This window comes from Sarcophilus harrisii, chromosome 2 (genome assembly GCF_902635505.1).
Source record: "Sarcophilus harrisii chromosome 2, mSarHar1.11, whole genome shotgun sequence".
Taxonomy (NCBI): domain Eukaryota; kingdom Metazoa; phylum Chordata; class Mammalia; order Dasyuromorphia; family Dasyuridae; genus Sarcophilus; species Sarcophilus harrisii.
The window spans coordinates 509,415,837-509,432,103 of NC_045427.1; the positions used below are offsets into that span (position 1 = coordinate 509,415,837).

At 34.8% G+C, this 16,267-nt stretch overlaps 1 protein-coding gene across 1 annotated transcript in view; it reads left to right on the forward strand.

Moving 5' to 3' along the window:
- CGNL1 (cingulin like 1) overlaps nucleotides 1-16,267 on the forward strand; it is a 201,046-nt gene that overhangs the window by 89,896 nt on the left and 94,883 nt on the right. Inside the window, exon 8 of the mRNA XM_003755724.4 lies at nucleotides 129-341. Within this exon, the coding sequence (XP_003755772.1) occupies nucleotides 129-341 (213 nt within the window). The remainder of the gene's footprint in view (nucleotides 1-128; nucleotides 342-16,267) is intronic.

A 16,267-nucleotide genomic window follows, 5' to 3' on the forward strand; every position in this document is an offset into this window, starting at 1 on the left:
ATATGCCTATAGAATATTGTCCAATCAGTAGTTAGCCTTAAGTGCTCGGTTGTCCTAACCTCAGTGCATTGAGTCAAGAGTTTCAAGCCCATTACAATCCTTTTCTTTTTCTTCCTTTTTTCTTTTAGGAACTGTTACAAACAAAGCGGGATTTACAAGATGTGTTGTTAGCCAAAGAGGAACAAGAAGATCTGCTAAGAAAGCGAGAGCGAGAGCTCACTGCCTTGAAGGGGGCATTAAAGGAAGAAGTATCAAGTCATGATCAAGAGATGGATAAACTCAAGGAGCAGTATGATGCAGAACTCCAGGCTCTGAGAGAGAGTGTAGAAGAAGCCACAAAGGTAAGTGAACTGAATACGGGCATTCTGTCCCATTGTGGTAGATCTCAAAAAAGGATGCTATTCTTTTGGTACTGAAACAAAGATGAAAAAGCAGAAAACCAGATTGCTTTCTTTCATCTGTCAAGGTGGAAAATGTTTTCACTTTTAAGCATTGAAATGAAGCACAATTATGAGTAAAGAATAGTTTTCTTTCTAGTTATCAACTTAGAAAGTCACCAGAGCCTGTAATAGGAGACCTGTGTCCATACTGATACTAAAAAATTCTTTGAATTATTCCACTTTACCTGGAAAAAATATTCATTTTTTATTTATTCATTTTTCCTTGGTTTGGAGTAAAGCATTTTTCTTGTTATTAAGTAACTAGAGGTAAAGGGAGTATGAATCATTTCATTGACAGAGAAAAATTAGAGAATGGAACTAAAAATGTCTGGCTCCTGTCCTATAGTATCTCAATCCTGATTTAGTGCCTTTTTTTTTTTTTTTTTTGGTAGACTTCATTCTTTTTGTTATCAACTTCTTAAGTCAGTTAATAGGCTTGATTAATATATTTTGTTCCCTTCACATATCAACATTAAAGAATTGAATCTTGCCCTTTCAAAACAAATTCTGACAGATGTAGAAGTCCTTTTCATGTTGTCTGGTGAAAGAAGAGAGAAATGAAAAGATAAGTATTTTGAAATTTCATGAAGTATTTTTTTTTTATCATGACAATTCATTAAATGGCGTTTTGCTATTTAAAGCATAAAGGGGTGCTATTTGAAGAAGTATCCCAGATATTCATTGCCCACATATAACAGTTCACCCTTTATTGAAGAGATGAGATTATATTGATTTACATAATCTTTTTTCAGCCCAGGTCCAAGTATAACAATATCCATTCATAATCCAAGAAAACCCAAGGAAAACTCATATTCTCCAGGGCATATGCAATACTTACAATGGAGCTGCCTTTTCTGGCAGATTGTCCCACTAAGCTCCCAATCTGAAGAAAGAAATCATGTCAGTAAACTCCAAGATAATTTGCATAGCCTCCCGTCACTTAAATCAAATGCAGTTGCACTTTGTTTCACCATCTCCCTGATATCATCCTCTTTGAGAATGTTAAGAAAAGACTGGTTTTTACTTCTCAGAGGTTACTTGAAGAACACACTGTGAAGGACTCAGCAGTGTATTTTCTGATGTTCAGGCATTAACTCTACATCCTTCTCCTACTCTTGGTCTGTGCTGTTGGCCAACTGGTATTATTTCCTTTCACTGAACTGAAACACTGCAACTTTGTTGCCCAATGCTGCACAATGATTTCATTGAGGACCTGCAGATTCTGGGATCATGGGGGGGGGGGGGGAATGTCAAAGGAGAAGGTAAAGGAGAGACAGATGACAGGTGGAGTGACTTTGTTGGGATTTCATCTCTGTAAACAGAGGTGACATCATTTCTCTCCCATTAGTGATCAACTGTTGACCCACTGCTTACTTCCTGCCCCAGGAGAAGCCCCAATTTTTCAGTATCCTTCAATAAATGCTTCTTAACCTTTGTTGTTATTATTTCTTTCTTTCTCATGGCACAGAATTTTTCTTTCTTTTCTTTTTTTCTTTTTGTGAGGAATTCAGGTCCATGGAAAGTTAGAAGATTTGGGAATGTTCATGCATTTACTATTTGTTTCATCTGATTTCTGAAAGACTTTCAGTTGTTTGCAGTGGTACTTCCTTTGAAAACTACTGCTAGGATACCTTCTTATTCTGTACTGATAATTATAACAGTAAAAACTTGTATTTATAGCAAACTTTGTGAAGTGTGATATAAACAGATGGTGCAGTGGCAGAATGGTGGGGCTGGAGTCAGAAAAACTTGAGTTCAAATCTAGCCTCAGACACTTATTAGCTGTGTCACTCATAAAATGGGTATGGTAGGCATTGGTAGGCACTATTATCATCAGAGAGTACCTACTCCTCAGAGTTGTGTGGATCAACTAAGATATTTGTAAAGTGCCTAGCACAATGCCTGGCATTCTAATTTGCACTTAATTAGTTCTTATTTTACTCATTCTTTTCTGAAGAGTACTTTTCTAACAGCTAGCCTGTGCCAAAGGAGAGGGCAACTAAAATTATCCCATTTTACAGATAAGGAAGCCAAGAATTAGTGAACATAATTGATTTGTTAATGACTACAAAGTTAATAGGTAAATTAAATTTAGGTCATTGTTCTTTTTGCTAATATGATACTGTCTCAAGAAAAGTAATGATGGCAACCCATATCTACATAACACTAACCATAGGGTAGGATCAAGATGAAGCAGTATAGTCTAATCTTCTCCACCATACCTCTCCATAAAGATCTTTAAAATGTACAAAACTGACTACTGTTTGGAAATCCATGAAAATCACAGTGAATCATTTTTTCTAACCCAGGGCAGCTTAGAAAGATAATATCTTTGGACTTTGGGGATGGGGTTTGACCAGGAACTAGTTCAAGGGAAAGTATTCTATTGCCTAGGAACTAAAAGAATGCCAAGATTAGGCATTAGAACAGAAAACACTGAGGCAGAAAGAGATCTCAAGGATTTCCTGAATTCTTATAAGACTGAATTCATCTACTATTATTAAAATTAAAATTCCTAAAAAGAGATAAGCTGATGGATCCAAGCCTGAGTGAGGAACTTGTTGAATTCAGGACAGAAGAATAGCAAGAAGATCTTGCCCTCAGATCACATCACTTTGGGAGCACCAATAGCTTTTTCAGATCCCCAGACTAAGCTGTGAAAGCAGCAGAAAGATATAAAAAGACTTGTAATCTCAGATCAGATATCCTTCTCAAAGAAGTACACAGAGCCCAGCATTAACATAAACTCCAAAGTCAAGAATAAAGCTAGAGGAATAAGCAAACAACCAAAAAAAAAAAAAAAAAAAGAAGAAGAAGAAAGAAAAAGAGTCTTACCTATAAAGAGTTAATTCAACAACAGGAAAACTCAAAAGAAAAGACTGACTCCAAAACATCTACAAAGCCCCGAAGTAAAATGCAGCTTGGACTCAAGTTCAAAAAGAATACCAAGAAGAGTTAAAGTAAGAGTTTAGAAAAAGAGCTGAAAAATGATTCTAAAAACCATTATAAGCTATAGCAAGGAAAATAGGAAAAGAAGTTAGAGCTAAGGAAGAAGGATGTGAAATGAAAATTAACAGTTTAGAACAGAAGATACAAAACCTTACTGAAGAAAAATATTCCTCAAAAATTAGAATAGGCCAAAATGAAAACTAATGGCTCCATGAGACACTATGAACTAATAAACAAAGTCCAAAGAAAACATGAAGTCCCTCATGAGAAAAACAACTGAGCTGGAAAACATATATTTCAAGAATCATTAGACTATTTGAAAGCCATGACCAAAAAAAAAAAAAGGACATAGACATAGTTCAAGAAACCAAAAAAGATTAGAATCAGAGGACAATGAAGAAATGGAAGTGATCCACTGAAATAGTGAAAGAAACTCCTAAATGAAAACTCTTAGCAATATTATAGCCCCAATCCAGAACTTCCAGGTCAAGAAAAAAGTAATTCAAGTATTTAGAAAGAGAAAAATTGATAACATTAGCCCGCATAGTCAATCTTTTCTAACAGAACTATAAATTTCTGTGTTCACGCTGGCGTAGGTCACAGAACAATACCATAAGAGAACACATGTCATAAAACAGTATCACTTTCCATTACAGCAGTTCTCAAAGTATGGTGTGTATCCCAAGACTTTTTTTTTCCTGGAGATCCTTAGATCAGAATTTTGTTTGTTTGTTTGTTTTTAACAATAATAGTAAGATATTTTATTTTCTTATAAGTTAATATTGATAAATGTGACTCATAAACAAAAGGTCTTGGGGAGGTCCTCATTAATTTTTAATGTAAAGTAACCCTGAGACCAAAGAGTTTTAGAACTTTTGGGTAGTGATTTACAATTTTCAAAATGTTTTTAAATATATTTTCTTAACTGATAGTCACTCCATGTTTGAGGTAGATGGGGAAAAATGTTTCATTCTTATTTTAAAGAGGAGGAAACCAAAGCCCAATGAAACTAATTTGTCATCACATGGATTTTAAATGGCAGAAGCAGATCTTCTAATTCCCAATTTTATTCTTCCTACCCTACTTTCTTCTGTCTCCTAAGAGCTGGTAGTCCCTTCCCAGTTACCTTCATTTACAATTGAGCACATTAGCAAGTACACCTCTTGTTAACATTGAACTTCTGGATTCAAAGACTGTAGGTAAAAAATGTAAATGAAACAAGGAAATGTAGTATCTGATGTATTACCTTGTATGCTTTTCCCTGATGAATCAATATTGCTTTCTCATAATATATGGATATAAAGGTCAATAACAATTAAAACTAGCTATTGCACTAAAATGAAATTAGAGAGAAAATCAGAATTATGTCCTCCAAAGCAATGAAAATTAATTCACTTTCACTTTTCTCCATCAAATTAAATCAAATATAAAAAAGACTAAGACAGGCAAATCAAGGAATGACTATTTATAATTGTCCCCAAATTATAGCAACCTAGTTATATAGCTGCTTCCCAGGCTTTTTATTATTGTTCCCAACAAAGTGAGTTTTCATTTCATGTCATTTGCAATTACCATTCCATAATTGAAAAACAGTAAATTGCCATGAAGCTTTTTGGGAAGAGGGGCTTACTGGATTTGAGTTGTCACTATAATTATGGTAGAATAATCAATCTACAGAATCAAACACTGTGCCTTGCACGTAAGTGATCCCTGAGTAAATATTTATTGAATTGGATCATGGCATCATAACTTTAGAAGTAGAAGGGACCTTCAAGGACATTTAGTCAAACTCACTCATTTTATAACAAAGAAACTAAGGGCCATTGAAATAAAAAAGCTTGCCAAAAATTACAGTAGTGAATAAGAAATAGACCTCCAAATCCAGCACTCATTTTACCACACAGTGATTAGGAAGAGACAATGTGATGTAGTGGAGACCATTTTGACATTAGCTACTTGATCCAGAAGGTACCACCTTAGCCTAAATTTTTGGATTAAAACATTGTATCCATATTTCCCCCTTTAAATTGATGTAACATTGGTAATATAATGGAAGATTATAGACATAATTGACCCAATGAAAGATAATATATTTTATTATTGTTAATTTGGTTTGCTATATTGCTGTGGTATATTTAAAAATCTATATAGTGTTAAAATGCTGTATTATTGCATGAGGAATTATGTCTTCCACATACTTGACAAAATCATCTTCTTGGAAAGACTTTGCCTTGCCATTTTGTTTAAAAACACTCAGTGGCTCCCTATTGTAGGATTAAACACAAAATCTTCAGCTTTGAATTTAAAGCACTCCTCAATCTAATTCTGATCTATCTTTAGCTTTTATTACTTCATTAATCCATTTGTAGTGGTTTTTTGGTTTCATATCTAATTCATTGATTTGCTTTCTCTTTCTTAATGAAGAACCTGGTCCATTAATTTAATCAGTGAGGTGGCAATAAGAACAGGAAGAATGGTATAAATATTTTCAAATGCTAACTTGATTTCTTCTAGAGTTGTATGCAAATGGTTTTGCTGTCTTTAATATATTAATTCTGAAATGATCATCAGATCATAAATTTAGAGCTATAAGCGACATAAAAGACTCTCCAGCCTAGCTCCCTCATTTTCTAGATCAGGGACCTGTGGGTTCATTCAACGAGATGACGCAGAGGTGATAAATAACATAGGAAGAATTTGAACGTAGGTCCTTTGACTTCAAATCCAGTGATAGGAGCTAGCTTGATGGCTCGGTGCTTAGGACACTGGACTTGAATTGTAGAAGGTATGAGTTCAAATTTGGCCTCAGATATTTAATAGCTGTTTGACCCTGGGCAAGTTAACCTTTGTCTACCCATCATCATCATCTTATTATTATTAGGTCTATTTTCTTGAAGAGTATGAAAAAATGGAGTCAGAAGATATATATTTTTCATTTGCTTGTACTTAATAAACATTGACTGTAAAAGTTCTGAGCAGAAAAATTCTCTAATCACCACTAAGTTTTATAGAAAGTGGAGACAAATGGGCATTGAGCTCTCTTCCAGTTCTTAAGGTCATAGGCTCCTATTGGCCACTAGCAATTAGGAGTTTTTCTTCCTTATTTCCATAGTTATTTGTTCCAGTCTCTCGTTAGGAAAATTTTTCTGACAATGCTATTATCTTTCCCTAAGGCTTCCTTCTTGTTGCCTCAGGGGAAAATGGAGCCTTAAAAATATAGATAGATGCTCATGAGTTCTGCCAATTTTACTTTGGCCATTGGACTGTTCTTTTTAGCTCTTTAAAAGTTTTAAATTGATTGAAAAACATTTCCAGGCAAGTTAACCACTATGGAGGGAACTACAATCTTGTCAGGACTAATTGTGAAAAGTGTACATCTCGAGAGATACAAAGCATTTGTTTTTTGTTAGAAACTGGGACCCACTAAAAGTTAGGTGACTATATAATCTGTATGTTTCAGAGGTGCTCTTTGAATCTAGGTTTTTTGGTTTTGAGATCAGCTCTCTATACAGAATGCTCTGCTACTTCTTCTGAAGAATGACAGTTCTTCATAGTTCTTACTGCTTCTGGTTTTATCTTAAAGTGTCCACTAATAAAAGAGGAAAATATATCATTAAGTGTAGATTACCAGGTGTAGCTAGATGGCTCAGTAGATTGGGCATTGAGTCAGAAAAACTGAATTCACATCTAGCTTCTGACATTTACTTGTAAGTCACTTTATTTTTAACTGCCTCAGTTTTCCTAATCCTAAAAAACAATAGTAGTATCTACTTCCCAGGGATGTTGTGAGGATCAAATGAGATAATATTTGTAAAGTGTTATAATGGATTCTAGCTATTATTATTGTTGTTATTATTATTGTTAATTGTTGTTGACTAATTAATTATACCATGTAAACACTCGGGTTTAGAGGAAACTGTAAGGGATTTGGAATCATCAGACCTGGGTTTGAAAATGAGCATTGATACTTATAATACCACTGTATCCTTAGGTATGTCAGTGAATCACTCAATCAATATTTATTAGTGACTACTATGTGCTCAGGATAATACAGGAAAAAATACTTGTTACAAGTACAAATGATGAAATAATCCTTTTTCACCAAGAGATTACATTCTGAGAAGGGAGACAGCATAAACATATATACAGTAAAGTAGTTCTGTACAAGGAAGTTTGGGAGAAAAGGCACTAGTGGGAGGAATTGAGAGATTTTTCATGTAGGACAGAGCTGTGGAGTCATTTGCCTAATCAAGCTATAACAACCTCCCACTGCATGAGTTTTATAAGTTGATAATTTTGTATTGTTTTAAATTTCCAAATGGCCCTTGGCAGAAAAAAGTTCCCTAACCCTGTTGTAGAAGAAGGTGGTGTTTGAGCTGAACCTCAAAGGATGACTCAACTTAATCTCTGGGTACCTAAATATCTTCATCTATGAGGTGGCCAGATTTTGACTGAGTGATCCCTAAAGTCCCTTCTGCCACTAATGCTAAATCTCTATGTCAGTCATTCTAATGTGATATTATTTTGCAGGCAGAACAAGAGCAGGCATTAATATCCCCATTTAACTGTTAGGCCAGTTTAAATACCACTTCTTTTACTTCTGTGTGAACTTAAGTATATCATTTACCTTTTCTGGGGCTCAGTTTCCTCATTTGCAAAATGGGGTTTGGACTAGCAGGGCTCTAAGGTTCTTGCACTTTAGAAATCAGTGATCCTGTGATCTTATAGAAGGTAGAAATGGTGATTTGTTCTGGGTTCTTACTCATTTACCTTCAAAAAAGTTATTGATTCTTTATATCTTAGCATCATAGTCATTTCACATTTCCCCAGTGAATTTTCCCTTATAATAAAGAGAAAAATAATAGAGAAAAAAATGCAATATAGTGACTAAATGTGACAAGTTTGTGCTAATTGTCCTCTCTTGATACTGGGGCATGTTGGAGATTATTAAATCTGTTCTCTTGATTTACTTGGATACTTTAGATGTTTTCCTATGCTTTTACATAGCATCTTCTCTGATTAATTCAAAGCTTGCTTTGTGTTCTATTTTCTGCCTGAAGTGGTCAACAAATAGAGCCAAGTTTTTCCACAGAGCAAAAATCTCCTTAATGATCTTGGCAAGTCATTAGAAGAAATCCATCAGGCATAGATTATGGGATCATGGAGAGTGTGACATTGAGGGAGTGTGATTTGGGTGGTGATGTTGAAGCTCATTTTATTTACACATGTTAAGGATTCAGTCGCTTTCACCGTTAACTAACTGTAGACCTTTTAAACTGTAAAGTATCCCATTGTTCTTCATTGCCCTGGTCTTTGTACTTTAATCATGTTCACATCTGGAAAGGCTTCAGATTTCTTTCTCCCAAGAGGCTGGTGTGGTCTGCAGCTGACAACTGACTTGGGGCTCTCACCTGGTCTGAACTCTAGATAGTGGAGGAGTTAATGGTGTTTAAGGATAATTCAGAGATCTCAAAACAACCAGTTTTGGGGTAGAGATAGAGGAATATCATATTGGGGAGAGAGGTGCTCTCTGTACTAGCACTTTTATAGAGTATTTTAACCCTGAAAGAAAGAGATTGGGGACCGGCTAGATGGCTCAGTGGTTGGAGCACCAGTTCTGAAGTCAGGAGGACTCAGATACTTAACACTTACAAATTATGTGACCCTTTGCCAATTGCTTTGTGAGAAAGAGAGAGAGAGAGAGAAGAGTAGAATAGAATAGAATGTATACCCTCTTCTCTTCTAGTAAATTGAACACTAGGCCTGGAGTCAGATGAGCCTGAGTTCAAATCCAGCCTTAGGCACTTAATAACTGTGTAACAGTGAGCAAATCACTTTTAATTTCTCTTCCTTCAATTTCCAAAACTTTTAAAAATGGGAAATGATAATAACACCTTTCTCAGGGTTATTGGAAGGATTAAATGAGTTAATATTTGTGAAGCACCTAATACAGTGTCTGACACAATTGTTACTTAACAAATGCTTGTTTCCTTTTTTATTTAAAAAAAAAAGAATAAAAATGAAGACATATATGATGATTTAAAGGAATAATTCTGTTAAAAATAGTAATTAATAGTATTTATAAGGAGCTTCAAATGTTATTTCACTTGATTCTTATAGTAATCCTGGGAAATGGATGTTATTATCACCCATTTTATAGATGAGAAAACAGATTGAGAGAAGTTAAAAGCATCTCCCCCAGGGACACACAGCTATTAAGGGTTTGAGGTAGAATTTGAACTTGGGTTTTCCTGACTCCAGGTCTGGTGTTTTCTTCATTATGCTACCTATAATATTGTCTAATATTATTTTCCTTTGTTTCTTCCTCCTCTAGAAATAGGGTTTGAATCTTACTTTATAGAATAAGTGCCTAATAAGTTTCCTGTTTGATTGTTCTTAGGTCTCAGCTTCCTTATCTCTAAAATAGATGATCACTGAGTTCTCTTTCAGCTTTACATCTAGAACGATTCATTTGCTCCTTTACTGTGCTCAGGACTTCTTTTCCATAGGAATTGAGGTTGTGTGTGTTCAAAGTACATGCAGTGTGAATGTCTAAGAACAGGAGTTTTTGATGGATTTCTGGAGGCCCGTGTAAGATTTTCCATTTCTCTATTTACTGCTTAAATTCTCCTGATATTACTCCTTAGCATAAACTGTGATTTTTCGGCAGGTTTTTGGAGTCATTTTTATGGCATTGTTCTGGGAGTCGTTAGGTCTTGTACCCAATTGCTGTCTCCAGAGATACTGAAAAACTACCGTGTCTATTTAAACTTGTCACTTAGGCCTCAAAATATACAAAATTTTAAAGGGAAAGTTCATGGTAAAGTCATTAGAAGAAACCCATCATACATAGATTATGAGGTCAGAGAAAATATAACACAGAGGAAGTGTGTTTTTATTTATCTATGTTAAAAATTCAACTGCCCTCAGTATTAATTCATAGAAGTGTTTGGCAACTAAAGGACTTTTCTGCCTTACCTGTAGCTAGATTCTTTTTAATAAAACCAGTCAATTTTCTTGTATAATCCTAATGTATGCCAGTTATCCAGGCTTCTTCATACATGAGCAGAAAAATTCTCTGTGAGCAATTGAAAATAGCAGTTGCCACTGTAGGACACAGCAACATGACTGGGAGGGGGAAATTCTTTAATTTTCTACTTATAATCAGAAAAGCCAGCAACCTTTTTAATGAAGGCTGTTTTATAAAGTATTAACTGCCGGAAATCCTTAGTTGGGCCTTGGGAATTTCTTTGTAGTGTTCTGTTCTTTTAATGATTTTTTTTTTTTTTTTTGGAATGAGATGAAATGCTTTTTAACTTAACCCCCAGGGTCATTACTGCTTTGGTGTTGATTTTTTTTTTTTCCTTTCAAAAGACTGCTCAATTTTTCTAACAGTTCCAATTGCATCATTAAGATTTTAATTGTATTTACAAGTTGTATAAAAAGTCAAGTGGTTCAAGTTAGGCTTTTGTAAAGAAGTCTCAGGAGATGGTCACAGCAAGGGGGACATCAGATCCTCCGTTCTACACAACCAATGTTTATTAAAATTCTCATTGTGCATAGTTCATGTGCGGTGATAAGTGGGGTAGAATTCATGGCCCCTTCCTTCCCGAAAGTTACCACTGCTATGTGATGGAGTATGTAGGTGGATACTCTCTATTTTCTTCTTATCTCTGCAGTTTACAAGTTAGAGAAATCATTTCAACTCATGTCTCCAGGTTTCTTTTAGTTTTCAAAAAGGACTTCAGTAAGAAAATCCAGACTCAGGAAAAAAAAATGATCAGATATCTAGGTTCACACAGCTAGTGAGTGTCTGAAACTGGTTTTGAACTCAGGTTTTTCTAGCCCCAGGACTAGCACTCTATTCCTAATGCCAGATTGTTAGGTCCTGGAGATATAAAGATTTGTTCTCAGGGATTTATATTCTACTGAAGGCCTTTGAAGAATCTTGCTTAAAATTGTGTCAAACACATTGGTGTCCACTTGGTATTTATGGAATCCTTGAGATTCTGAGAAAAAAAATCTTGGGAATCAGAAGTATGATAAAAGAATGCTTTTTTCATCTCTTTCACCCTTGCCTGAGCATCTGAGCATTGGTATTTTTGTGTAAATTTCAAAATTTTTTTCTGGAATCTAGTACAACTGCTATAGTTTATTATATAGTTAATCTGTTGATTGCACAAAGTGGTGATGATATAACTGGATATGGGAAGAACACTAGGAGAGATTAAAATGAAGAAATGAAAAAAAAAAGTAGCAGTAATTTTGATTTTTCAGTTTTACTTTCTCTTGGGAATGTTTTGTTCTTCATTTTTCTAAGTCTCTAAAATAGATACATCCTCCCTTTTCCTGAATATGAAAACTGAAAATTTTCTAAGATGTTTCATGTAACTAAGATCAAGTAAAAAAAAAAAAATAGCTCTTCCCTCTTGGTATCTGCTACATTGAAACTGATAGCTTTGTGAATGTGGAGTCTCATTTTCCTCACCTGTAACATGGGAGCCATCATGCATACCTCCCAGGATCATTATGAGAATGTGTTGTTGTTAATGATAATTATTAATGATGATGAGTGTGACTTTGACCCAGAGAATTGCCATTCAAAGTCAATTAGTTTTCTGCAACAGTGAAACTGGAAATATGTGGAATTTTACAGTTTTCTTGGCTGGCCTGGCATCTTCAGCAAGGATGGAAATGAGAATTTTCCACTGAGATCATTAGCCATGTCTTCTTGGCATGAGTCCTAAGTTAAGCCCTAACTAGACCACCCAGCAATAATGTTTGTCTTGGTATTGGAAGGGCTTCTCCATATGGGTGAGAAGTGCCGTTGAGAAGTGGTAGAAACATAATCACACTGTAACACCTGTACACTTGTACTGTTTGAAATAAGCAGGTAAAAAACAGCTATGCAGATGAAATTTGAAAACTTTCTTGAAGAGGAAGAAAAGTTTGTTTTGGTTTTTTAATGTTACTGATGTGATATAGGCATTGAGGAAGGAAAGGCTGAAATATGATGGTATCAAGTTAAAAAAAAAAGCCCATCTTCTGAATACTAAAATAAATACATAAAATGAAAATAATAAACAACCATAAGAAAGAGAATAGGGTCCATGAACATAGAATCAATGTATAAATAAACATTTGGGCATTCTGGTTTTTTGTTTAAAATAGGAATATTCTATTACTGTTCTGTAAGAAATGACAAACAGGATAATTTCAGAAAGGCCTGGAGAGACTTACACGAACTGATGCTGAGTGAAATGAGCAGGACCAGGAGATCATTATATACTTCAACAACAATACTATATGATGACCAGTTCTGATGGACCAGGCCATCCTCAGGAACAAGATCAACTAAATCATTTCCAATGGAGCAGTAATGAACTGAACCAGCTATGCCCAGAAAAAGAACTCTGGGAGATGACTAAAAACCATTACATTGAACTCCCAATCCCTATATTTATGCACACCTGCATTTTTTATTTCCTTCACAAGCTAATTGTACAATATTTCAGAGTCTGATTCTTTTTGTACAGCAAAATAACGGTTTGGTCATGTATACTTATTGTGTATCTAATTTATATTTTAATATATTTAACATCTACTGGTCATCCTGCCATCTAGGGAGGGGTTGGGGGTAAGAGGTGAAAAATTGGAACAAGAGGTTTGGCAATTGTTAATGCTGTAAAGTTACCCATGCATATATCCTGTAAATAAAAGGCTATTAAAAAAAAATTAAAAAGAAAAAAAGGGGGATACTCTAAAAAAAAAAAAAAAAAAAAGGAATATTCTAATTTAGGAAGCATAACGATAATGATAGTAATAATAGCCATAAGAACATTATATCCATGTAACATTTTATACTTTTCAAAGAAATTTCACTTGCATTATCTCATTTCCTCTTCACAAAAAACTGTCCGAGAGAGATAGAACAGTTTTTATTTCATTTTGTAGGTGAGGAAACTGAGATTTGGAAGGATTGAAGCTTGCCTAAACTAGCTAATAGAGTGCCAGGAATAGAGTGAAAGACTTTTTAATCAGATGTTTCTTCCAATGGTGGTAATTTTTTTTTTAACCAAGAAATAAAAATAGATTCTTTGTGGGCATTTATTTATTTCTGGGAGATGAGCTAAAAAATGCATTTATTTTCTTTATTAAAACTTTTTATTTTTCAAAACATATGCATGGAAAATTCTTCAACATTAACCCTTGCAAAATCTTGTGTTCCAATTTTCCCCCCTTTCCTCATCCCCTCTTCTAGATGGCAAGTAGTCCAATATATGTTAAACATGGTAGAAATACATGTTAAATCCAATATATACATACATATTTATACAATTAACTTGTTGCTCGCGCGCGCGCACACGCACACACACACAAAATTGAATTAAACCAGAAAAAAAAAGAGAAGCAAAATAAAATGCAAGCAAACAACAATAAAAAGAGTGAAGATGCTATGTGGTTCCACACTCAGTTCCCACAGTCCTCTCTCTGGGTATAGATGGCTCTCCTCATCAGTGAACAACTGAAACTGGTTTAAATCATCTTATTATTGAAGAGATCCCTATCCATCAGAATTGATCATCATATAATCTTATTGTTGCTGTGTATAATGATCTCCCGGTTCTGCTCATTTCACTCAGCATCAGTTCATGTAAGTCTCTCCAGGCTTCTCTGAAATCATCCTACTGGTCATTTCTTACAGAACAATAATATTCCATAATATTCATATACCATAATTTATTCAGCTGGTCTCCAACTGATGGGCATCCATTCAGTTGCCAGCTTCTTGCCACTTCAAAAAGGCCTGCCACAAATATTTTTGCTTACGTGGGTCCCTTTCCCTCCTTTAAGATCTCTTTGGGATATAAACCCAGTAGAAACACTGCTAGATCAACACTAGCACAGTTTAATAACTTTGAGCATAGTTCCAAATTGCTCTCCAGAATAGTTGGATCTGTTCACAGATTTGTTCCATTTTTTTCCAATCTCCCTAGTGATTTAAAAAGTTTCAATTAAGAAAAATGTTAATTAATATATATATTTGGGTAAAATCTGTTATTTTAAAGGAGGTACAAGTGGAAAAAATATTAAACTCAATTTGTTGCAGGCTCATATGGTGACTTTGTTCAAATCACTCCCTTCTTTAGGTCTAAATTCCTGTTTAAAATGAAAGACTTGAACTTAAATGATTTTGAAGGTCTCATATAACTTTAACATTCTATGTCAATGTTAGTCTCTTGCCAGTTGTTTTGAGATTGTTTGTTTTTATATAGTTCTAAGGAAAGTTTTTTTGAAGGCCAAAATTTTTGAATGGTTGCAAATATTTGTTTGTTGCATTAGACATAATCAGGTTTATTGTGGAGTCAGTAGGTACCAGAAGGTTTCTGAGACACAGAGTGAGGAATTTTAACTTGATCCAGTAGCAGCAGAGATTCCAATATCAAAGGATTTTACATGATGGAGTAATATCATTATTAAAAGTGTTCAATTTGGGGTTGTAGAATAAAGATTAGAGTTAAGAAGTCTGATAGAGTTATGGTACTGCAAAAAAAAAAAGGAAATTAAGCAATACAATGGTTTTGGCAATGGACATAGAAATAATAGGGTAAATTAGAGAGATTCTGTGTAAAAATAACTAATGTCTTTTTGTGGCTGAATGAATGGTGATGAGAATTGGGTACAGATAGGATGGCGTGTTACATTGTTGTGAGGAAGTTGGATAGTATGAAAATTAACTTGGGAAGCAAGAAAAGTTTAGAATTCAAAGAATTTGAACCAGAGAAGATCCTTAATATCATTTAGTTTAGTCCAACTCTTATTTGAACTTAATAAGTTGAGTTCAGATTGTGGCCAATCTTTGGAGGTTATTTGGAGACTATGGAGGATTCTAGCTAGCTGGAGGGAAAGAAGTTAGGGCTGGAGAGAAAGTTGTAGGCATTCTGACTGTCTACGGATGTTAATAGAAACCATCTGAGCAGATGAGCTCGCTAAGGGAGTGGGTGTGGTTTACTTAATTTTGAACTACAAAGTAAATCATATTTTCCTGGTATTAACCATATGTTAAGATACTGAAAATGTGGGTAGGAGTATGTCAAGATCTAGATGCAGAGCAAAACTTATACCCCAGGAATCAGGAGGAAACTGGACTGTTCCAACCAGAAGGAGTTCAGTTTCCTGAGGGGGGGGGGGGGGGAAATAAACAACAATGAAGGGCAAGGTGTTCCTTGGTATAATTAGTATATCCATTTTACCAATATCTGTTATGCTGTTCCAAAGTGATTTGGCTGTCCTATGACAACTTACTTCATGGGTTAAAGATAGAGAGGTTCGACTATTTCTACAGGAAATTCCAAAGACATGGATGGGACTTATCTTCCAGGAAATTATTTTCCGAGTTAAGGAAATGACTGACCATAATTTTTCCCTTTTTAATTTTTTCTCTTGTTTTTTAATCTTTTTGTGGGAAGGGTTGGCAATAAAAAGTAAAATGCCTTTATTTTAGATAAGGTGGGAATATATGTATCTTTAGTTTAAAAAAAGATGGCTTGCAGTTAGAGGTGGATTATGAAGGTATTTTTAGATGTGAAGTGAAAGGTTAGTTTAAATGGGTCTTTTCTTACACTGAACTTTAGTTTGCTCTACACGTTTGCTCTGCATCAGGAAAAACACTAGGTAGATGACCATCCTGTAGAAATTTAGTTTGCCTGGTAATCTGGAAAATAGTGGAGTGGTCATTGTTTCTGAACTGGATGGTTAGGAAAAGGGCAAATAATCACAGAAATAAACAATTGTCTATGTTGAAAAATCTTTTTCTGCCTTCTAGAAATAGAGCTGGAATTGAGTCTTAACAAATGCAAATCAGGAATGGACCAACC